General features: G+C 48.2%; 1 protein-coding gene across 3 annotated transcripts in view; it reads right to left on the reverse strand.

The window, feature by feature from the left end:
- Positions 1-22,110, reverse strand: part of LOC120382869 (zinc finger protein OZF-like) — a 31,349-nt gene extending 9,239 nt beyond the window's left edge. Inside the window, exons 1-3 of one of the 3 annotated variants that reach the window (XM_039500304.1) lie at positions 22,059-22,109; positions 21,319-21,432; positions 17,218-21,002 (exon numbers count right to left, since the gene is read on the reverse strand). In XM_039500304.1, the coding sequence (XP_039356238.1) occupies positions 19,012-21,002; positions 21,319-21,432; positions 22,059-22,092 (2,139 nt within the window). In that variant the 5' untranslated portion in view covers positions 22,093-22,109 and the 3' untranslated portion in view covers positions 17,218-19,011. Of the gene's footprint in view, positions 1-17,217; positions 21,006-21,318; positions 21,433-22,058 lie in introns of those variants that run through there. The other 2 variants (XM_039500303.1, XM_039500305.1) reach the window with 2 other exon arrangements.
- Positions 22,111-24,776: the final 2,666 nt, after the last annotated feature.

A 24,776-nucleotide genomic window follows, 5' to 3' on the forward strand; every position in this document is an offset into this window, starting at 1 on the left:
TCAAAATCTTGGACAGCTAAACTCCATCAAAGAAGTTTTTTGTTGTTTCCCTTGGCAGTATGAAGACACTTTAGCGCAGCATGGTCGGTTTGTAGCTGTAAACGCCATCCCCAAACGTATGGGTGTAGCTTTTCCAGGGCATACACAATGGCGTAGCATTCTTTTTCACTGATTGACCAGTGGCTTTCCCTCTCAGACAGTTTCTTGCTGAGAAACACGACAGGATGGAATTCTTGATCCGGTCCTTCCTGCATTAAAACTGTTCCCACACCATGCTCAGGTGCATCTGTGGTTACTAGGAAGGGTTTGTCGAAGTCTGGGGCCCTTAGCACAGGGTCAGACATGATTGTTGCCTTAAGCTGGTTAAAGGTCTTCTGACACTCATCAGTCCACTTAACTGCATTTGGCTGTATCTTTCTGGTCAGGTCTGTTAGTGGGGCAGCAATTTGGCTGTAGTGGGGTACAAATCGCCTGTAATATCCAGCCAAGCCTAAGAAGGATTGGACCTGTTTCTTTGACTTTGGGACAGACCACTTTTGGATGGCATCCACCTTGGCCTGTAGGGGAGTTACCGTTCCTTGACCCACCTGGTGTCCAAGGGAAGTCACTCTGTTTTGGCCTATTTGACACTTTTTAGTCTTAACAGTTAGTCCTGCCTGTCTGATGCACTCGAAGACTTTTTCCAGGTGCTCCAAGTGTTCTGCCCATGAATCAGAAAAAATGACCACATCATCGAGGTAGGCAAATGCAGATTATCCCAATCCTGCTAGGACACCATCTACAAGTCTTTGGAAGGCGGCGGGTGATTTTTGCAGCCCGAAGGGGAGCACATTAAATTCCTATACCCTTGCATGGGTGATGAAAGCTGACCTTTCCTTGGTGCGTTCATCTAGCGGTACTTGCCAGTACCCCTTGGTTAAGTCTAAGGTAGAGATGAACTGGGCACGTCCCAATTTCTCCAATAGCTCATCGGTGCGTAGCATTGGATAGTTGTCGGGACGAGTTACAGCATTTAGCTTACGGTAGTCCACGCAAAAGCGTATTTCCCCATCTGGTTTGGGAACTAGAACCACTGGAGATGTCCATGCACTGTCAGAGGGGCGGATTATACCCATCTGTACCATGCTTTGGATCTCCCATTCAATAGCATCTTGGGCATGAGGAGACACCCGGTAGGGTGGGGTTCTAATTGGGTGAGCATTACCTGTGTCAATGGAGTGGTATGCTCGTTCGGTCCGTCCTGGAGTGGCTGAGAACATTGGTGCAAAGCTAGCGCACAGCTCCTTGATCTGCTGTAGCTGCAGACGTCCAAGGGTCACGGAGAGGTTCACCTCTTCCACGCCACCGTTACTTTTTCCTTCGTAGTAGACACCTTCAGGCCACTCAGCGTCATCTCCTCCCTGGGCTGTAAACTGACAAACCTTTAATTCTCTGGAATAAGAGGGCTTGAGAGAGTTAACATGGTACACTTTAGGCTTTAGGGTTGAGGTGGGAAATGCTATGAGATAGTTAACAGCTCCCAGGCGCTCTTGGACCGTGAATGGCCCTTCCCATGACGCTTCCATCTTATGGGCCTGTAGCGCCCTTAAGACCATAACCTGGTCCCCTACTTTGAAGGAACGCTCTCTGGTATGTCTATCATACCAGGCCTTTTGCTCTTCCTGAGCGTCCTTTAGGTTTTCTTTAGCAAGGGCTAAAGAGTGTTGGAGGGTGCCTTGTAGGTTGTTTACAAAGTCTAGAATGTTAAATCCTGGAGAAGGCATAAACCCCTCCCATTGCTGCTTCACCAACTGTAATGGCCCCTTAACCTGGTGGCCATACACAAGTTCAAATGGTGAAAACCCTAAACTGGGATGTGGTACAGCCCTGTAGGCAAAAAGCAACTGCTGCAACACTAGATCCCAATCCTTGGATTGTTCATTTACAAATTTACATATCAGGGCCCCAAAGTTCCATTAAACCTCTCCACCAGGCCATTGGTTTGATGGTGGTAAGGGGTGGAACCAACTGATTCACCCCATCAGCTTCCCACAGGTTTTTCATTGTCCCTGCCAGGAAATTAGTTCCCAAATCTGTAAGGATGTTGGAGGGCCAACCTACCCTGGCAAAAATGTCTGCTAGTGCCTGGCACACACTTTTACCCCTGGTGATGCTTAGAGCTACTGCTTCCGGCCATCAGGTAGCAAAATCCATGAAAGTCAGTATGTAGTGCTTTCCTCTGGGGGTCTTTTTTGGGAAAGGATCCAGAATATCCACAGCTACTCGCTGAAATGGGACCTCAATTATGGGGAGTGGCTGGAGAGAGGCTTTGACCTGGTCTTGGGGCTTTCCCACTCGTTGGCACACCTCACAAGACCGGACATAATTAGCAACGTCCTTGCCATTCCCTCCCAGTGGAAAGACTTCCCCAACCGGTCCTTGGTTCTGTTCACTCCAGAATGGCCACAGGGATGATCATGGGATAAGCTCAAATGCTTTACCTGGTACTTAGTTGGAACTGCCAACTGTTTTTGAGGACGCCAGTCTTCCTGGTGTCCACCAGAAAGTGTCTCCTTGTATAAAAGTCCTTGTTCTACAACAAACCGGGATGGGTTAGAAGAGTTGAGAGGCGGCGGGGTGTCCGTGCCGCCACCCAAGCTTTCTAAAGGCTGTCATCTGCTTGCTGATCAGCCTGGAACTGTTCCCTTGATGCTGGAAACATCAGTTCCCCCTTGGACTCTGGACTTGGGCTTGGTCGCTCTGGAAGCGAGGTAGGTGATGGGGTTGTTTTCGTTGATTGTGAAAAGCTCTCCGCTATTGCACTAGGTGATACTTCAGGCTCTGGCTGAGCCTCGTGGGTAGGGTCGTCTGCTGCTTCTGCCAGTTCAGGTCCGCTGGTTCCCTCTGGCGTTGGGGTTGTAGATCGGTTTGCAAGCGCTGGAGTCAGTGCTGGCAATGGTTCTGGTGCTGGTTGCTTTGCCAGTTCCGGTTCTGGGACTGGATTCACTAGGGCTGTAGCATTCATGGGTAGAAGATCCGGTTCCACCACCTCTGTCGGGTCTCTGGTAACACAGACGGGGCCCTGGTGGACGGCTCAGGAACACGGATGGGTGTGGAAGCTTGCTTGGCCTGCCTGCGTGTGACCATTCCCACTCTCTTGGCCAGCTTCACATGGTTGGCCAAGTCTTCCCCCAGTAGCATGGGGATGGGATAATTGTCATAGACAGGAAAAGTCCACCTTCCTGACCAGCCCTTGTATTGGACAGGCAACTGAGCTGTAGGCAAGTTTAAAGATTTTGTCACTTGGGCCTTTGGGTTGATGAATTTGGGGTCCACTAAGGATTGGTGGATAGCTGACACTTGTGCCCCGGTGTCTCTCCACACGATAACCTTCTTTCCGCCCACTCTCAACGTTTCCTTTCTCTCCAAGGATACTTGAGAGGCATCTGTGCCTGGAGATTTTTGGTGTGATTGTGGTGTAATGAACTGTAATCGGTTGAGGTACTTGGGGCAGTGGGCCTTTATATGTCCCAGTTCATTACATTTAAAACATCGCCCAGCTGACTGGTCATTGGGTCGAGGTGGGATGCTGTAGACTGGTGAGGTGGGACAATAAGGTGTCTGGGGCTTTCCTTGGGTTGTAGGTGGGGCCTTGGGTTGCCCCCGGTGATAGGGTTTGGTTTCAGTTTGCCCCCTCTGATATTCGCTCCAACTGCTAGTAGTTTTTTTCTTTTCTGCCACTTCCACCCATTTGGCTCCGATCTCCCCCACCTCGGATACAGTTTTGGGTTTCCCATCTAGGAGGTACCTTTCTATTTCCTCAGGAACACCCTCTAAGAACTGCTCCATTTGCATCAGGAGGGACAGCTCTTCCAGAGATTTAGCACTTGCTCCTGATATCCAGGCATCCCAATTCCTTCCAATGTGGTAGACGTGTTGGGTAAATGACACATCTGGTTTCCACCTTAGTGCTCTTAACCTCCGACAGGCATGCTCAGGTGTTAGCCCCATTCTGATTCTGGCCTTGTTTTGAAAAAGTTTATAATCGTTCCTTTGTTCCTTAGGCATTTCAGCTGCCACCTCTGCTAAGGGTCCACTGAGCTGTGGCCTCAGCTCTAACATGTACTGGTCTGTAGAGATGCTGTACCCATGGCAGGCCCTTTTGAAATTTTCTAAGAAGGCCTCACATCATCACCTGATTGTAGGTGGGAATTTTCTGGGATGGAAAGCAGGTTGGAGAAGGGTTGTTAGGGTTGGCTGGTAACTCCTGCTTAGCCCTTGCCAATTCCAGCTCATGCTTTCTCTCCCTTTCCCTCTCCTCCATCTGGTTTTCTCTCACCTCCATCTCTTTTGGTTTCTCCTCCATAGCTCTTCTGTGGGCAGCCTCATCTCTGGCCATCTGTCTGCCATGTTCCTTTTGGCTCTCCTCAGCCCAGAGTTTGGCTAATTCCAGGTCCAGTAATATGGCTTTTTTTCCCCTTGGCATGTTTCCCTGCTCTGCCTGAGCTAGCTTGGTTTGAGAGGTAAAAAAAAAAAACAACCCACAGCTTTTATCTGGACTTCTCAGAATGAGAAGAGACCAGAAAAACTGGCTTGTTACTTGTCTTTTGCAAACTGTTAATTACCCTCCAGCTAAGCCCAGCTGGAAATCCTTTCGAACAAAGCCTTGTTAGAAAAACCTTTATCTGTTTGCCTTCAGGGTCTCTCTCCTTCACTGCTTCCCCAGCATCTCAAAAGAGGGACCAAAATCTGGCTTTTGGTTCCTAAAAATCCCACATTGCTGCTCACCATGTCAAGGTTCCTTCCCCACTCTGAACTTTAGGGTACAGATGTGGGGACCTGCATGGACACTTCTAAGCTTAATTACCAGCTTAGATCTGGTATCGCTGCCACCATCCAGAATTTTCAGTGTCTGGATCACTCCCGTTCCCCCCAAAACCTTCCCCTCCCTGGGTAGCCTTGAGAGACTCCTTCACCAATTCCCTGGTGAGTTCAGATCCAATCCCTTGGATCTTAAAACAAGGAAAATATCAATCAGGAATTAAGAAAAAGGCTTTTAATTAAAGAAAAGAAAGGTAAAAGAAAACCCTCTGGGAGACATTAGCATACCAGCTACTCTCAGGCCTGGTCTACACTACGCATTTAAACCGATTTTAGGAGTGTTAAACCGATTTAACGGCGCACCCGTCCACATTAAGAGGCCCTTTACTTCGATATAAAGTGCTCTTTAAACTGGTTTCTGTACTCCTCCCCAATGAGAGGAGTAGTGCTAATATCGGTATTACCATATCGGATTAGGGTTAGCATGGTCACAAATCGACAGTATTGGCCTCCGGGCGGTATCCCACAGTGCACCACTGTGACCGCTCTGGACAGCAATCAGAACTTGGATGCAGTGGCCTGGTAGACAGGAAAAGCCCCGCAAACTTTTGAATATCATTTCCTGCTTGCTCAGCGTGAAGCTCCGATCAGCACGGGTGGCGATGCAGTCCCAAATCCAAAAAGAGCTCCAGCATAGACCGTACGGATGTGATCGCTGTATGGGCAGACAAATCTGTTCTATCAGAGCTCCGTTACAAAAGATGAAATTCCAAAGCATTTTTAAAAAATCTCCAGACAGAGGCCACAGCAGGGACTCAGCACACTGCTGCGTGACAAGCATAACGGAAAGCCAAAGAATCAAATGGATGCTCATGGAGGGAGGGAGGGTGGGGGACTGAGGACTCAAGCTATCCCACAGTTCCTTCAGTCTCCAAAAAGCATTTGCATTCTTGGCTGAGCTCCCAATGTCTGTAGGGTCAAACACATTGTCTGGGGTGGTTCAGGGCATAGCTCGTCAATTTACCCACCCCCCACCCCCAGAAGGAAAAGGGAAAAAATCGTCTCTTGACTCTTTTAAATGTCACCCTATGTCTACTGAATGCTACTGGTAGACGCGATGCTGCGGCAGTGAACTGCAGCATCCTCGCCCCCCCTCCTTGGTGGCTGATGGTACAATATGACTGCTATCCATCGCCATCATCAACCTGGTGGGAGATGGTACAGTACAGAAGGACTGGTATCCGTCCTCATCATCAGCCCGTGAGTGCTCCTGGCTGGCCTACCGGTCATTCCCAGTAGATGGTACAGAACGGCTGGTAACCGTCTTCATCATAGCAACAGGGGGCTGAGCCCCATCAGCCCCCGCCCTTCATGTGTAAAGAAAAGATTCTGTACTGCCTGAACTATCATAGCAGCAGGATGCTGGGCTCCTCTCCCCCACACTGCTTAATGTCCTGTCTCGACTATCATAGCAGCTGGAGGCTGCCTTCCCCTCATTTTATCTCACTAACAAGTCACTGTTTCTTATTCCTGCATTCTTTATTACTTCATCACACAAATAGGGGGACACTGCAATGGTAGCCCAGGAAGGCTGGGGGAGGAGGGAAGCAACAGGTGGGGTTGTTGCAGGGGCACCCCCTGTGAATGGCATGCAGCTCATTTCTGCTGGTTCTCTAGTACACTTGCCCCATATTCTAGGCAGGCCGGATTCTATTTTTAGATACCATAAAGGAGGGACTGACTCAGGGAGTCATTCCCATTTTTGTCTTTTGCGCCCCCAGATGACCTCAGCCAGGGGCACCCATGACAGCAGCAGACAGTACAGTACAGAAAGACTGGTAACCGTCATCTCATTGCCAATTTACAATGGAAGCAGATGGTACAGAACGGCTGATAACCGTCTCTGCTGTCATGCAAAAGGAAATGAATGCTGCTGTGTAGCACTGCTGAATCGCCTCTGTCAGCGGCATCTAGTACACATATGGTGACAGTGACAAAAGGCAAAACAGGCTCCATGGTTGCCATGCTATGGCATCTGCCAGGGCAATCCAGGGAAAAAGGGCGTGAAATGATTGTCTGCCATTGCTTTCCCAGAGGAAGAAGTGACTGACGACATTTACCCAGAATCACCCGCGAAAATGATTTTTGCCCCATCAGGCACTGGGATCTCAACCTAGAATTACAAGCGGTGGGGGAGACTGCGGGAACTATGGGATAGCTATGGAATAACTACCCACAGTGCAACACTCCAGAAATCGATGCTAGCCTCGGACCGTGGATGCACACCACCGAATTAATGTGCTTAGTGTGGCCACGTGCACTCGACTTTATACAATCTGTTTTACTAAACCGGTTTATGTAAAATCGGAATAATCCCGTAGTGTAGACGTACCCTTACAGACAACAGATTCAAAACACAGAGGATGTTCCCCTGGGCAAAAACTTAGTACACTAATGAAAAATATCCAAATAGCCAATTAGATTCTACCTTTAATTGTACAAGACAGGTTACAAAGAAATAAACATAAACCTATTTATTCCTTTCTAAAACTTACTACTCTGATAAGAGGCTGGTTCCTTGATCTTTTTCACTCCTGCTGAAACGGAGACTCTCTAAACAAAGGAAAACTTCCCTCCTTCCTTTTGAAACATCTTGTTCCCCCATTGGTTCCTCTAGTCAGGTGTCAGCTAGGCTAGGTGAACTTCTTAACCCTTTGCAGGTAAAAGAGGCATTAACCCTTAACTGTCTGTTTATGTCAGCCTGTTCCCAGCCTTGCTCAACTCCCCTGCCGGGCCTGACTCCCCCAGCCCTGCTCACTCACATGCTACAAACTTTTGCTCCTGCCTCTGGCTGATCTCTAGGACCCCCACCACAGGCAGGGAGGGGCTCCACACAGCTCTGAGCTCCTGGGAGGAGGGGAGGGGGGTGCTGGGTACAGCCAGAGCCCTCAGCCAGCCAGCTGAGTGATAATTCAATTCCAGAGGATGGGAACAGGGTCACTGAGCCCTCTTGGGAGACGCAGGCAATGTTGGGATATGTACATATATAACCCATCTATCCATTGTCGGAGAAAAACTCAGTTCTCGCTTTTTCGTTTGGGTGCAGCAAAATCAAATACTTTATTATTTCTCCAGTAATTGCAATGGAGGGAGAGAGTGCCATAGGACACAGGGTTGCCCCAGTCCCGGACAGGTCTCTCAACTGGTAAACAATTAAAGCAAGCCTTTATACTTTTGTTACAGACAATAACTAGCAATAATACAGACAATAAAGAGCAACAACTACATTTTGTTTATACATAAGCCATTCTGCTATCTTGTTTTCTCACTCCTAGAAGACACCAGGCTGCATATTTGGTTATCAGTTACAAGGTCGTAATAACTTTTTACACAGTTCTTTCCCTCTGCCTCACACTATCCTTGCTTCTAGAAGTCTCACATCATTAGGGTTACAGCTGGGCTAATTCTTGCTAACTGACTGACATGCATTAAGATCCCCTTCAAATCCTTATTAATTCTTTCCCTGCTTCCACACTCCCCCCTTTTCTACTTCTAGTACAACAAATATTTTCAAATCTCTATTTGCATTAATTCGTGGATTTCAGATTCTACATCAGATGTTTCAACCTTAGGGGTTTTGATTGGATGTAATGACAATGCATGATTAGCATGAACACGAAAGGTATTGCTATTATTACGTTTTTTTACAACAACAATAACAACAACATAATCCTAAGCTAACTAACAACACTACAAACAATAACATTCCCATAGGAATAATACAATGGGGCTGTTGTGCTTTGTAACCAAAATTGTACAAGACATCATACTTAATACATAAAGTAGACACTCTATAAGCTGTATGAAAGGCATTCTTTTCAGCTTGATATATATTATGAAGCATGTGAATTTGCCCTTGCAATTCAGAGATTCTTTGAACCTCTGGTAACAATGAAAGCAAATTTTGAAACCGATCAGGCACTACTCTAGTCCAATTAAAATATACCTGAAATCTAAGAGCTACTTTCAACATTCTATCTGCAGGCCAGTAAATGATATGATTGCCTGCAGCAGTGGTAAGATTAATATGTATATCTTGCAATGTGGTGGCTTTAACGTACACACAGCTATCATTAGCTTGAAAAAGTGGGTGTCCCGTCAGGGTAGTTCCTTGACCTCCACCCTCTCAGCAAATATTGTCATAAACAGTGACAACTTCCCCTGGCTTCAGTTTATAGATACACTGAGCTGTGGTGGTTCTAACGGCCAAAATGTCCATTGACTCTCTATTCTTATCCAAAATGTCAGGTGTTATTCTAGGGGTACTGTCTATAAATCAGTTAGACCACCTGGTATACCTAATTTCCAAGATGTCTCAGTAAATAATTCAGTCCCACATGCATCCTCCCCATGGACCCGGCAGGATTCGGTATGTGGGAGCCCACACCCCCCTAACCGGTCCATATGCTTGGAAGGAGCACTGTAAATGTCCACACTTCCATCCAGAAAATGTCCAAGTATGTTTCCATGACCATAGATCAGATGGTAATCCTGATGTGTCTGTAAGGGCAGTGGGCCAAGTCTGGGCTCAAGATCACTCCGAATGGCCATCAGCTGGTCATTCAGGAAATCCTGGATTTCTAAACATACTAGATCCCACTGCAATGCCTTCCCAGCCTCAGTGATATTCAATACCATCTCTGTCAGTAATTTCTGGGTCATAGAACTAAGGGTGGAAATGACATGTAACTCACCAACTCCAGCCTGTACTTAAGATAGCTGAGCTTTAAAAATAAGGCTAGTGGCCTTTTCTAGTTGGCCCAATTTTTTTATCATGTTCTTGGCTTTTAAGAATATTCCAAATGGCTGCTGCACTATTGGCCCTAGCCCACAGGGATCTGGTCAATTCCCTTTTGGTCCAGAGGAAATAACCCAGGCTTTTTGTTGTGCTAATCTAATGGCAGCCCCTTGTGAGCAATCTGGGTATGTAGAAGTGATCTGAAAACTGGATAAGGGCAATGTCATTTAAAATCCAATTAGGGAGGGCAATACATACTGAAGGATTTATCCAAAACACAGGGTGCAGCCTGTAGAATAAACCCCAAAATCCAATCAATACCACATTCCCAAGCATGGGTCCCACAATTTTTTTTCCCTGCCAGTGTGTAATTCTTTGTTTCTTCACCAGGGTCAGTTCTCAATTGTCCTTTCTGGTCAGGAATTCCTGGACTTTGGCAATGTCAGTGGAGTGGGTGTTTCTTCTTCTTTCCCGAAGCAGTCGTGGTTCAGCATCCTACAGGGGAGATTACCAGGACATCACCCTGTAATGATTTTGCTTCTTCTAGAAAAGTTTAAAGGCACAGTAGATTTGTCAGTGGACAAGGGAGAGGTTGCTAGCACGTCACCTTGTCCTTTTTTCCCTGCTGTCCAGAAGCACAGTAGAACTAGAAGAAAGAATAGGCTAATTATCAGTAGGAGAATTCTCCTGATGTGGAGGGGTCTTTTTGCAGTGAGAATCATGGGTCCAAGCAGTCAGTCTTTGGCACTTCACAGCGGTGTTGGTAGTCAACAGGACTTGGAAAGGGCCTTTCCAACGTGGAGCCAAGGCAGTCTTCCGTTGATGGATCTTTATGTAGACCCAGTCTCCTGGTTCCAACGAGTGGCAAGGTTGCACAGGATCCTTCGGTAATGCTTCCTTCACCTGTGTATAAAAAGACTTAACACATGTCATTAGTGCCTGACAATACTTAAGCATTATGTCATCCATCAAATGAATGTCCATCTGAGCTAGGGTTAGTGGGGGTGCAGCTGGTAGTCGCATTGGGCGTCCTGTCAAAATTTCATGAGGGCTGAGTCCAGTCTTTCGATTGGGAATGGCTCTCAATCTCATCAGTGCCAAAGGAAGGGCATCTGGCCACTTTAAGTTTGTCTCAGCACAAATCTTGGCCAGTTTATTCTTTAAAATCCGGTTCTGGCGTTCCACTGTCCCAGCAGACTGTGGGTGGTGAGGGCAGTGAGCTGCACATAACTCCTTTACAATCTGTCCAGTAAAATGAGTTCCACGATCACTGTTGATACTCACAGGGATGCTAAAATGTGTATAAAAATCTTTAAGCAGAAGTTTCACAACAGTCTTGGCATCAGCTTTCCTGCAAGGAAAAGCTTCAACCCAATTGGTAAATACATCAACTAAAACTAATACATATTCATAACCACAACATTTAGACATTTGAATAAAATCAATCTGAATATTTACAAAAGGTCCCCAAGGAGGAGGGTGGGCTGCCCGCTTAGCTTTAACAGCTTTACCAATGTTGTGCTGTTGACAAATCACACAGTGCTGACAGTAGGAATGTGCTACAGAAGGGAAACTCGGTGCACACCAATCTATGTTAACTGCAGCACCCATCCCCCCTTTGCTCACGTGTGCCATTCCATGGTATATGCGAGCAAGATAGGGCAGTAACATCTTTGGTGCCACCAGGCGACCATCCGGGGCACACCAAAGGTTATCAGTATGTAAAATGCATCCAGCAGCACTCCAAGAGTGTTTCTCGGTTCTTGATGCAGCCTCCTGGATCTTAGCCAGATCCTCAAGGGAGGCTAGTGAAGGCTGCTCAATTAGGACACAAGTATGTTCAGCCCGAGGTACGGAAAGGGTCGCTGCTTTGGCTGCAGAGTCTGCCAAAGCATTTCCATGGGTAACTTAATCATCAGGGGTCTTGTGAGCGGTACATTTAATGTTTGCAGACCATCGGTATGCAAATTTTAACAACAATTTGTAATTAAAAGATTTGGCCAATGTAGTTTCTTTCTCTTACTTAAGAAAATGTATTAGACTTTAGTATATCACATTTTTCTGATGTATCCAAACACTTTGTATTCTAAGTTGAACAAAACAAGTATCTGCATTTCAATCCAACACTTCCGCTAGATTTCAAATCAGACCATCCCATGAAAATATTAAACACAACAATTCTGGCCACGAGACAAACACCACAAGACAGAACATAGAACACAAAACATAATTTTTACTCTGTCAGTAAATGCATGGTACGTTGAATGCTGTTCAGCTAGCATTAGTTTTCTTTGATTATCTGAAAGACAAAAACAGAGGTCTACCCCTTCTGGGCAGTCAATTACTTAAAATATACAAACACCCTTGTTGATTTCAGGCAAAACAGGGGAATTACCCCATATTTTCTCGTATGTGTTTCATAGGCAGCCCAGGTTTCAGTGGCTTCTACCTTATCAGTTAGATAATTTGCATTAACAGATGCTTTCTGGCTTGCTTTTTACTTTTAACTTTTGCTTTTAAACACTGAAAGAAAACATCACCATTTACAGTGCCCTTAGAGCCTAATACAATTTCCATTACATAGCACTGTATACATTCTTCAACTAATTTAACAAAATTGTTCATAGCCAAATGATTGCAATCTAATAATTTCTTTGCCTGAATTTATTTACAAACATTTTAAAGACACCAAAAACTTTTCTCTTTAGCATTTTTACAAAGTTCAACTGCTGTTCCCTCCAGGAACTACAGAGTCAACTTTTCACTTTCCTTTAAATCACTTGCTTTGTCTTCCAACAGCCACTTACCAATTCAAATCACCATTCCAAATATCCTCCTGAGTATTTGAAATCCTCATGCTTATACTCACTTACTCCTTCCTTCCACTACACCCTCAAAAGTTTCCAACCTGTTTTCCAATCTCTTTGTCTGTTGCCTGCCCACCTGGGCCCGATCCTGTTTTTCTCGCTGAACCGTCCCTTCCATGGGCACTAGCTTGTTCCACTACCAGTTTAGCTAGGAGGGTGGGCTTCTCAACTAGCCCCCACCCTTCTGGTCTTTTCCCTAGAACATTTTTACTTACAAGACTACCCGAGTCCTCCCTAGTAAGGCTTGCCACCTGGGCAAAAATACATGGCCCTTGGGTAAAGGCCTTTTACTTAACACATAATCCAAACCCCTTTAGGGGGTCTACCCAGAGACCCACCCATTTGTCTGCTGACACTTAAACAGAAAAGAAAATTACACAGAAAGCAGAGAGAATTACAGTCTAAGCCAGATTTTTCTACTTCTATTACATTGTCCGTGTCGGAGAAAAACTCAGTTCTCGCTTTTTCGTTTGGGTGCAGCAAAATCAAATACTTTATTATTTCTCCAGTAATTACAATGGAGGGAGAGAGTGCCATAGGACACAGGGTCGCCCCAGTCCCGGACAGGTCTCTCCACTGATAAACAATTACAGCAAGCCTTTATACCTTTGTTACAAACAATTTCTAGCAATAATACAGACGGTAAAAAGCAACAAATACATTTTGTTTATACATAAGCCTTTCTGCTATCTTATTTGTCTCACTCCTAAAAGACGACAGTCTGCATATTTGGTTATCAGTTGCAAGGTCGTAATAACTTTTTACACAGTTCTTGTCCTCTGCCTCACACTATCCTGCTTCTATAAATCTCACGTCATTAGGGTCACAGCTAGCCTAACTCTTGCTAACTGACTGACATGCATTAAAATCCCCTTCAAATCCTTATTAATTCTTTCCCTGCTTCCAAATCCGTTACAGGGGGCGGGACAGAAGGATCTCAATACAACCTCAGAGTTTCATCACACACATGGCTTCCACCCTGAGGAATTACAAACGAGAAGTTCAGTTCCGCCCACACACCTAACGCCCAAATGAACAGAGCAGAAAAACAACAGTAACCAGTTAAACAGAACAGAACCAGAACGTGTTTCCTTATTCTATTAGGGCTCACCTTTAATCATGCAATCCTTATCATATAACACCAACAGTACCAAACAAAGCAAACATAAAATAACAAAAGTAAAACAGATAGATGGTGTAAATTCTGCAGGGCTCCCCCATTCTCAATTGCTCACCAAACTGTGACAAATATCTGTTACCAATTTATCCCTCATGTCAGGTGATCAGGCTGACACTGCAGGAGGTTGGGGGAAGAAAACACACCATATAACCAAATTTGAAAGCTTCATTAAAAATAATAAAACAACAATGGAGAGTGTTGGGAACGCTCCCACATCACTCGGGAAAAATATGAATGCTCCAAGCATTAAGCCACTTTAATACTCACACATGTCCAGACTGGCCACGTCTGTGTATAATGTTCAGAGAAGGGGAATAGGTGGACGGGAGATTATCCTGTATACAGCCTGTTCAGAATTTCCAACATGCTTCCACTCTTGGGATGGCTGTTCTTTTACACCCTGGAATCTCCTGCGGTGTCTCTTTCAGAGATTCCAGTCCAGGTCAACTGCCTGTGGCTTTTCCAGTGTCACCAAGCCACACCAGCTACAGGGTCGCAGAAGCACACTGCTGGATCTCACTGGAAAGTTAAGCTTTGCAAATGTAATTTCAATTCTGTAACTTGTATTGCCTTTGGTTTGCCTCTGTCTCTATTTTCCACAGCCAGCTGAGGCTGAAAGCAGTTTTTCTTTGTACTTAGCATAGTCTGCGTTGATTCTTGACCTTGAATGTAGAGCAACTTTATCTTTATCTCTAAGCCAAGCTGAATTTCAAATTAACCCGTTCCTAGACAAATTGCTCACACTGTGTCAGAGGCTTTTCTTTGGTGATTAAAAGCTCCTCTGAGATGTATGATCTTATCTAGATTGAAGGTACCTTCTAATGGGCATTGTTTAGATGGATTTTCACGAGTGTGAAGATTCCAATTCTCTAAATACCTGCAGGTTTTAGGACCATAATGTACGTACATGTAATATGCTGGGGTACCCTTAGGGGATGAGATGGAATGTTTAGACTGTCCCTTACCCATTTTCCACTTACACACACAGAGAGGGTGCCCTGTCCGCTCTAGCGGCTCAGAAACTAAGGATCTCAATACAGGGTACTCACATGGGAGAGACTAACGAGGATGACCACGACTCTCCTACACCTCCCTTCAGCAAAGAGCGTCGGCTAGTCTCTGGGAGACGGCGCCGCTTACTCTGATTGCATCCAGTGAGATGATCAGACTGTCAGTAGCCCACATGGAAAGGAAAGGGGAGGGAAGGTGGGTTCACACACTCCTAGACCCAGGCAGCTTCCTCACCGGACGATGCCAGGCTGAGTCAGCCCACCGTGGGTCGGATCTCCTAAAGATCCACTAGTTACCGGGCTTGTGTTAGAGTAGTCCTGATCACGAGCTTTCGCTTCGCTATCTTGTTTTCTCACTCCTAGAAGACACAAGGCTGCATATTTGGTTATCAGTTACAAGATCGTAATAACTTTTTACACAGTTCTTTCCCTCTGCCTCACACTATCCTTGCTTCTAGAAGTCTCACGTCATTAGGGTTACAGCTCGGCTAACTCTTGATAACTGACTGACATGCATTAAGATCCCCTTCAAATCCTTATTAATTCTTTCCCTGCTTCCACACCATGTAACATGTGGCTAGAGTGTGTTTCGACATGAGTGCATGATTTGCATTTGGCAACCAAAGCGAGAACTGAAGGGTGAATTGGTCAAAAAGAACTGTTTATAATACACCAGTTTTGTCATGTCCCTGGAAAAAAATGAAGAATCGGCAAGAAAGGAAAAAACACCAGCAGGACGGCTTTAAAACTGTGTAAGAACTGGAGAAAATGGCACCCCTTGGATCCTGGCTTCCTCCCCAGGACTGGCTCCTTGGAGTTGCAGATGAAGGCCCAGGACAAGAGAGACTCCTCCATCTCCTCCATATAATAAAGGGTTCCACACTGAAGGGTTCCACAAACTCAGAGACCTTCCAAAGAGAATGGGATACGGCTGGTAGTCAGTATCCAATCCATCATTGCTCCGGATGGCTGCCAACACCATTGGTAATTTATTGTCCCAACCTTTGCCAGCGACGTGCACCACTTTGCAAAGGGCTTGCTTGATAGTCTGATCCATCCTTTCTACTGTCCCTGACGATCAAGGATGGTGGGGGATAGGCAGTTGTTGCTTTACTCCTAAAGCTTTTAACATTTTTATAATTACTTTTCATATAATATGTGCTCCATCATCTGAACCAATTACCTTTGGAGCCCCGTATCTACTAAACAGAACTTTCCACAACTTCTTGGGGGTGGTCTCTGCAGAAAGATTCCTGGTGGAAACTGCCTCCACCCAGCCACAAAAAGAATCTATTATCACTAATAAATACTGATTCCCTCTTTGGGTCTTAATATAATCAACCTGGATTCTACTCCATGGCCTGCAAGTCTTTGGTGCCACAAGGGTCCCACATTCGGTGGTCTATTCCCGTCTCCTGCCCATCTTATGCAGTTTTTAGCCAAATTTTCTACGTCCTCTCGCACCTTAGGCCGTATTCCAAACTTTTTTTACCTTAAAAGAGAGTATTTTCTATTCCTCGGTGGGCCATAGACTGACACAGGTTAATGATCTCTTCTCTTTACAGTTTCTCAGGTACCCACTTTTCCTCTCCTGTTTCCTTATTCACTGTAGAACCCCCTTTCATACTCCAGGTTCCCCACCTTTAGGTTCAGCCTCCTGTTTTATGGAGCCCTGGACCCTTTAAAGCACCGCCCAAATCCTGGGGCTCCCGGCTGCTGCTGCTACCCCGGGGCTCCGGCAGCGATTTAAAGGGCCAGGGGCTCTGGCCACCGCTACTGCACCAGAGCCCTGGGCCTTTTACATCGCTGCCAGAGCCCCGGGGCTCCCAGCCACTGCCACAGCTCCCCCCATGATTTAAAGAGCCTGGGACTCCCAGCCACGGCTACCGAAGCCAGAGTCCCGGGCCCTTTAAATCTCAATGTAAAGGGCCCAGGGATTTAAAGATCCCACCAATTCCGGTTGAGGCCCCTCCCCCTGCTCAAGACTCCAGCATATCGCTAAGTCCTTTCAGTTATTTTCACTCCTGACCATTGGGAAGAAACAGACGCTGGGAGACGGCTGGCGGCAGAACCTCAAGTCTCAAATGCCAGGGGGAGTTCAGGATTTAGCCGAAGCCGAAGCAGTTGAGGATGTCGGCTGGTTCCTCTTCTCTGCTTTGCCCTGCTCACCTTCCCTTTCAGGATCAGGATGATAAAAGCCCAACGGTGCCTGTGGGTCCCAGGAGATAGCGGGTGTGAGACATACCCCAGGGTACAATCTCGACTGTTGAACTGACTAATTCTCCATCCCAGGGCATGTTTTATCCCAGGGTGAATAAAAATCAATGACTTTAAAAAAAAAATCAAGAAAATCAGATTTCTGTTATTTAAATGTCTGTCTGGTGATGTTCTCCTCCTAATACAACATGGCATGAATGAAATAACCAAACAATGAAATAACCAAATAAAATTAAATGAAATGAAATAACCAAACATTCATTGTCTGATATAGCTGTAAAACTCATCTGAAAAGTTTTCAGAATAACTCACTGTTTAAAAATGTACAGTGTGTACCTTCGAAAAATGAAACCTACATCTGTCTCTGCATTTTGAAGAATACGTACTAAAGTTATAATACCCAACAAGAATACATTTTTATGTAGAAAACCATGATTAAATCCAGTCTTCCTGACTAGTAATTTAAATCAAATCCACCCTGCTGCTTCCCTGTGTGAACAAACAACCCCTCCACGCTCTGCTCACACACAGCCACCAGCCTTCAAAGTCACTCCTGGCTGCACTGTACTGAGTGCAACTAGCCAGACACTCAGGAACTTATGAAACGACACAGCAACATCAGCCAGTTTTCTCCTCCCAGCCTTGCGCCCGAGGAATGTGCATCTTGCACAGCTCAGTTTGGTCACTGGGATGGACAAACTCAGTCATTAGTGGGTCACCCCCACAGAGGGGCCGGATTAGGCCACAGCCTTGTTCTCTCCAGTCAAATCCCCAAAACACTTCAATGAAAACAGAAAGGTCCAGACAAAACACTAAAACCACTTTAGTAACTGGAGCAAGGAGGTTTTCAGGGATTACGAAAGAGAAAGATGTCAAAGGTCAGAACCGATTAAAACTACAAAATTATAAAATGCATTGTAAATCCTACATTTTACCAATTTAAGGAAAATGTGAAGCAAGGAGATTTCTGCACCCCACCTGCTGTTGCAGGCACTTCACAGTTCTGAGTACCCAGGCTGCATTTCCTTCCAGCCTTGGTCCGTCCTCTCCAATCCACGGCCCCTGTTGTCTTTCAAGTCATCTTCTTGCCTTCTGTAGAGAAGGTAGAGGAGAGGTGAAAATGGAGGCCACTCCCCCTTGTTCCTTTGTACCACTCTGTTCTTTGAGGTTCACCCCCCAGCCGGGGGGCAGGCGACAATCAGTCTGTGGCCTAAGTCAGCATCCAGCCGTCCATCTGGTGAATTGTAACTCTCTTGTTCCCAGCTCCAGAGCTGGTGAAGGATCGGCTGAGCAATTACTGGCTACTTAGCACCCAGCTGGTGTGCAGGTGCCGCTGTCTATGAGGAGCTCCTCTGTGGGTGTTTTCCAGCTTTACAGCATATAACAAACATACAGCAAACTCTCCGAGCTGCAAGGACAGTGCGGATAGACACATTTTAATGGGACAATAATATTCAGCAGGTGATGACTTTCCCTATGACACCTCACAGGACATACTTTGGAGAAGATTAATCATTTTGTAAACGTGGTGCTGGCGATGTGCCCAGCTCTGAAGTCCTCCAATAGCAGCACAGAAGTGAGGGTGGCCACGTGAAAAGTGATATTCCTCAATATCACTGTTCACAGCAGACTTATCACCCCGTTGACACCCCTACTTCTGTGCTGCTTCTCCACCTGGGTTTGAGAGCCTGAGCATTTATCCCCACCTCCCAGATGGGCCTGTTCCTCCTTCATGAGCCCCAGCCACCTGGGGCCGACAGCCAGTGCTCTTTAAAAAACAAACAACCTACGCTGATCACGCATCCCTTGACACACTCCTGTGCCTCTATTGGGAGGCTCTGCCCACAGTTTGAGAATTGCTAGTGTAGAGAGTCACCCTGGGGATTGGTAGCCAAGATGGTAACAGCTGCTCCTTTCCATCTCTGGAATCCCCACAGAAAATGTCCAAGCAGGAGAGCGGAACAGATCCAGTTAACACTACCCTGGCAAAACACATTTTGGTGATTTCACCTATAAACATTCTCTCCATCTTTCAGCCCATACCCACAGCGAATCAATTACATGCAACTTGCAAAATCCTTTCTTGCCATGTGTCACAGAAGTTCAGATGCTGTGTGGATTCTTCCATGTTTAATGAGGTCAGACTTCCATATGAAACTTTTCCCGGAGCCCAAGCACCTCTGGAGTCTCTCCTGTGTGGATTGCCTGATGTTGAATAATGTGTGACCTTTGTATATAACCTTTCCCACAGTCCAAGCACTTGTGGGGTCTCTCTCCTGTGTGGACTGCCTGATGTTTAACAAGGTTTGACTTCTCTGTGAAACATTTCCCACAGACCAAGCACTTGTGGGGTCTCTCTCCTGTGTGGATTCTCTGATGTTGAACAAGGTTTGACTTTCTTAGGAAACTTTTCCCACAGTCTAAGCACTTGTGTGGTCTCTCTCCTGTGTGGATTGCCTGATGTTTAACAAGGTCTGACCTGCTTAGGAAACTTTTCCCACAGTCCAAGCACTTGTGGGGTCTCTCTCCTGTGTGGATTCTCTGATGTTGAACAAGGTTTGACCTTTGTATGTAACCTTTCCCACAGTCCAAGCACTTGTGGGGTCTCTCTCCTGTGTGGACTGCCTGATGTTTAACAAGCTTTGACTTCTCTGTGAAACATTTCCCACAGACCAAGCACCTGTGGGGTCTCTCTCCTGTGTGGATTCTCTGATGTTGAACAAGGTTTGACTTTTTTAGGAAACTTTTCCCACAGTCCAAGCACTTGTGTGGTCTCTCTCCTGTGTGGATTGACTGATGTTTAACAAGTTCTGACCTTTGTACGTAACCTTTGCCACAATCCAAGCACTTGTGGGGTCTCTCTCCTGTGTGGATTGCCTGGTGATGTTTAACAAGGCTTGACCTCTCTGTGAAATATTTCCCACAGTCCAAGCACTTGTGGGGTCTCTCTCCTGTGTGGATTGCCTGATGATAAACGAGCTGTGACCTTCTTATGAAACTTTTCCCACATTCCAAGCACTTGTGGGGTCTCTCTCCTGTGTGGATTGACTGATGTTTAACAAGTTCTGACCTTTGTATGTAACCTTTGCCACAATCCAAGCACTTGTGGGGTCTCTCTCCTGTGTGGATTGCCTGGTGATGTTTAACAAGGCTTGACCTCTCTTTGAAACATTTCCCACAGTCCAAGCACTTGTGGGGTCTCTCTCCTGTGTGGATTCTCTGATGTTGAACAAGGTTTGACCTCCTTATGAAACTTTTCCCACACTCCAAGCACTTGTGGGGTCTCTCTCCTGTGTGCATTACCTGATGCTTAACAAGGTCTGACCTTTGTATGTAACCTTTCCCACAGTCCAAGCACTTGTGGGGTCTCTCTCCTGTGTGGATTGACTGATGTTGAACAAGGTTTGACTTTCTTATGAAACTTTTCCCACAGTCCAAGCACTTGTGGGGTCTCTCCCTTGTATGTAATGCCTGATGTTTAACAAGGTCTGACCTTTGTATGAAACTTTCCCTTAAGTCCAAACACTTGGGGGTTCTCTCTCCTGTGTGGATTGCCTGATGACGAACTAGGTGTGACCTCTGTATGAAATTTTTCCCACAAACCAAGCACTTGTGGGGTCTCTCCCCTGTGTGGCTTAACTCATGTCTAATTATTTGTGTCTTCGAAATGAAACATTTCCCGCACTCGAGGGATTGAGAGGGTTTTTCTCCACTGTGGCTTCTCCCGTGGTTATTAAGATCTGAGAGCTTATTAAAGCTTTCTCCATGGTCCAAGCACTGAAGGGGTTTCTCTCCAGTATGGATTGTCTGATTTGTCACAAGCTGTGATCTCACAATGAATCCTTTCCCACACTGAAGGTAGTGCCAGGGTGTGTCTTCCTTGGGATTTGTCTGCTGCGCTCTGAGATCCTCCTCTCCTCCCCCACCATGAATAGATTCATCCACTTTCTTCCCTGGGTGGTTTCCCAGGAGCCTCTCTGACCTGTGCCAATTTCCCCAGGACTCTTCAAGTTCGAAGCACTGGGAAAAATTCCCTTCACCTCTTCCCACAAAGGTCCCATTCGGTTCCACTTTCCCGGGAAATTCCTCATGATGATTCCCCTCCTCATTCTCACTCCCTCGCTCAGCACCTGCTGGAAGAGACACAATCCAGACACGAGTCATTGTGCTGGGCACAAAGAGGAATAGCACAGAGGGGAAACCCAACACAAAGACTGAGTAATTGGACTCCTCCTCCACATCCCACCCAAACCCTCACAGGGAAGGAAAGCTGGGAAGGAAACTCCTGCAGGTAAGAGGCTGGGTGGAATGGCGTGAGCTATATCTGATGACTGCAACCCTGCCCTGACTGAGATGAGGAAGAACTGAGGGTGCTTACTCACACCGAATTTGGGGATTCTCAATTTTTTCCTTCATTCCCTAGATGGTTTCTGTGTCAGTCCTCACCTGTATGGGTGCATCTCGGAAGCCTTCTTTCCTTCCAGGGCCGGAGATCGGGCACCCATGGCTCTTCCCCTCGTTCTAGCCGGACAATCAGCTCAGGTTTGGGAAGGGGGAATCCTGCGCCAAGGGTGAAATCAGACCAGATCAAGGTGCATGGAGCATTGGTGGAGTATTTTTCAGAAAGGACATTCTGTGAGTGGGACCTGTCCCTGTGCTCTGCTGGAGGAACGTGGAATCCAAGAGGAGTGGAAAATGGTCACTGAGCCCACTGAGCGCAGAGGAAGTTGTCTGGGGAGGTGAGTTGAATTATTACTACACCTTCACTAGCCGTTCTCAGGATCTGTGTGCTCTGGAGGCCTTGGTGACTCACACACAGCTCTGGACTTAAACCCCTGCCTCTTTCTAAACCTGCAGAGCCCAGAGCTCTCCCCTCGGCTGGAGCTCATCCCAACGAGGGAGGTGAACAGGGATTGTGTGTGCAGCTGAGAAACAACACAGACAGAACAATGCTGGATTTATGCCCCTTTGAAAGCTGGGTGGGTGGGGATGGTTTAGCTTGTCCATTGGGTTTTGACACCCATGTCCCACTGGAGGAGGCATGGAGATGCAAGTCTCTCTCAGACGGCAGCTGTGCATTATGGAACCCACTCACCTCTGATCTAACTGACATGGGAAGAACATGACCACATATAGACACACAGACCCCATGGCTTCTAGTATCTGAGGGGACAGGAATCCCTTACCCAGCGAGGTCACTGTCTCGTAGTTCTCCTGCATGACGTCCCTGTAGAGGGCTCTCTGAGCGGGGTCCAGCAGAGCCCCCTGCCCCTGGGTGAAATACACAGCCACCTCCTCGAAGGTCACCGGCATCTGAAACAACAAAAGGCCCCGGTCATTACCTCCTGCTCCAGCCACAATCCCACTAGTCACGTGGCAGGAAGGATAAAGAAATGGAAGCTCTGGGAGGTTCAGAGTAGCAGAATCCCACCCCCACCCTGATCAGAGCAGCCAGGAGGCTTCAAGGGGTGGGAGAAGGTGAGAGCTCCTTGTCCCCGCCAGCACACCGAGCAGGGCAGGGTCTTCTCATTTCCCAGCCTGCCAGCCACAGGCTGATCCGGGAAGAAGAGCTCTGAGCCAGGGACAGGAATCCCAACAGCTTCCCTGCATATTTCACAGCAGCCTCAGGCTAGTGGGGTCTCACTCCAGCACTGGGAGCCTTGAAAATGTTCCCAGCCCTGTGCAAGGGGGTGTATCCTGTTTGAGAAATGGGGGAATGTCCCATCTCCCCTCCCCCAACACCAATGGGCCCACTCAGAAAATCAGCAGGTTTATCACATCCTGTCTCCTTCCTGCCCCTGCCGAGGAGCTCACTGAAAATCCCCTACCCCAGCTGGCTCCGTCACAGACATTTCCTTTCCCTGTGTCCTGGAAGATGGGCCCATCTGGACCGAAACATGGACGTGATTCCTCAGCCTGCCGGGGTGATGGGGGAGGTACGAGAAGGGGCTTCAGTCCATGTAACCCCCCGATTCCCCCCAGGCTCTTCAGACCCGCCCAGTAATAGCGTCTCTGAGGTAAATGCTAGAAAAAAACAAAACTAAAGGGGCCACTTTGGGGGATTTCCCCGCACTGCCCTGTAAACTCCTCTCCCTTAGGAACAGCCGAGCCCTCTGGTGGCATCACCTGAAGAACGAGCTGCCCTGGACTCCTGCAGCAGCCCCCAGGGACAGGCAGGCAGAGGCTGAGCCCAGTGGCCCATCCACACTCCCTGCCTGCCCAAAGCAGCAGCGACTCTGGTGGGGCTGAGATGTGAATCCTGCCCAGAAATCAGACCAGGGCCCCGGGCAGACCCCAAAACTCGTGAGACACAGACCCTGCCAGCACGGGGGTGTCTGACAATAACACACACTGGGAGCAGGGGGGGGCTGTCCCCCTCCCGCCTCCCCACACACCCCTTCCCTCGCAGTGCCCCCCCACATCTTTCCCTATTCCAGCCCCACAATCCCCCCGATCCCCCGCATCGCCCCATCTTCCCTTCAGTGCGCCCCCGCCCCCATCCCAGCCTGCCCCCCGCAGCCCCGCCCCCGCTCCACCGCCTGCCCTCACCCCCTGCACCTCTTTAACCTCCGCCCCCTGCAGCCCGGGGGTGCCGGGGGGGGGGGCGGGTCGCTCTCACCTTCCCTCCGAGCGGGGCCCCCCGGGGCAGGGGCCGGGCCGGGCTGGGGGCTCTGCCCTGGGAGAGGCTCCTGGGGGGGGAGCAGCGGGAAGGGCCCTGCTGGAGATTCCCCTCTCCCGGCTGCAGCCAGGGCTCCGGGCTCCCAGCACCAGCCGCCCCCCGGGGCTCGGGGATCTCGCCAGGAGCCTGGGAGCCAGAGTCACCGCAGCGGCTGCGAATCACTTCCTGCGGCCGGGCCAGAGCCCAGCGCTCGCTGCCCGGAGCCGCCTCCCGGCAGCTCCTGGGTCCTAGCGATCAAGCCGGCTCCATGCAACATCTCTTGGCGCATGTTACCAGCACTGCGGGACCAGACAGCGAGTGTGAAAAACCAGGAGGGGATGGGGGGTAATAGGCACCTATAGAAGACAAAGCCCCAAACAGCGGGACTGTCCCTATTCAATTGGGACATCTGGTCACCCTACCAGCAGTGGCGCAAAAGTTGGAGCTGGCTGGGCTGGGTGAGCCAGACTCCTGGGAGAGAGAAGCAAAAGCAGAAAGAGAGGAAGGAAGGGGGAGGGGAAGGGTGACAGGAGAAACCCACCCTCATATCCACCAGGGGGCAGGGCGGGCCTCAGGGCCTTTTTCCTCCTTGGCCACGTTGGTTCCCCATCCTGAACCCCCTTTTCCCCTAACCCTTGTCTGCTTCTGCACCCCAACTCCTACACTGTGCCCCTAACCCCTATATTTTGCCACCTTCACCCCAACCTCTCCACAGTGCCACCTTCACCTTAACCCCTGCATTTCCCTGCCACCTGCGCCCCCAACCAAAGCCCTGCGCTGCCCGTGTGCCTGCCACACCGCTGTCCTGCCCAGGTCCCCCAACCCCCTTATGCTCAGCAACCCCCATGTCCAGTGGCCTCCCACCCACAGACTCCCCACACTGCCCAGCTCCCCCTCACAGCCCCCCACCCCACAACTGTCCAGCCTGCCATATTCCCGAGGGCTTTCAACATTCTGTACACAATATTTTAAATTTGTCAATACCAGGCCCGTCCCTAGCTATCCTGGGCCCCTACACAACCCCGCTGTGTGGGGGGTCAGACCATCATAGGGCAGGAAGCCCCAGGCCTCCACAGGGGGGTTGGCTTGGGAGACAGGGAGGAACCACCCCCCAGCACTCACCGGGGGCACGGCTGGGGCCGGGTCTCTGTAATTCTTGCCACCGGTGACTGTAGGCCAGGCCCTACTGCAGAGTCCTCAGGGGCGGGGCTGGGGTGGAGCACAGGCAGGAAGAGGCGGGGTGGGG

The sequence above is a fragment of the Mauremys reevesii genome, linkage group 15, assembly GCF_016161935.1.
Source record: "Mauremys reevesii isolate NIE-2019 linkage group 15, ASM1616193v1, whole genome shotgun sequence".
Taxonomy (NCBI): Eukaryota; Metazoa; Chordata; order Testudines; family Geoemydidae; genus Mauremys; species Mauremys reevesii.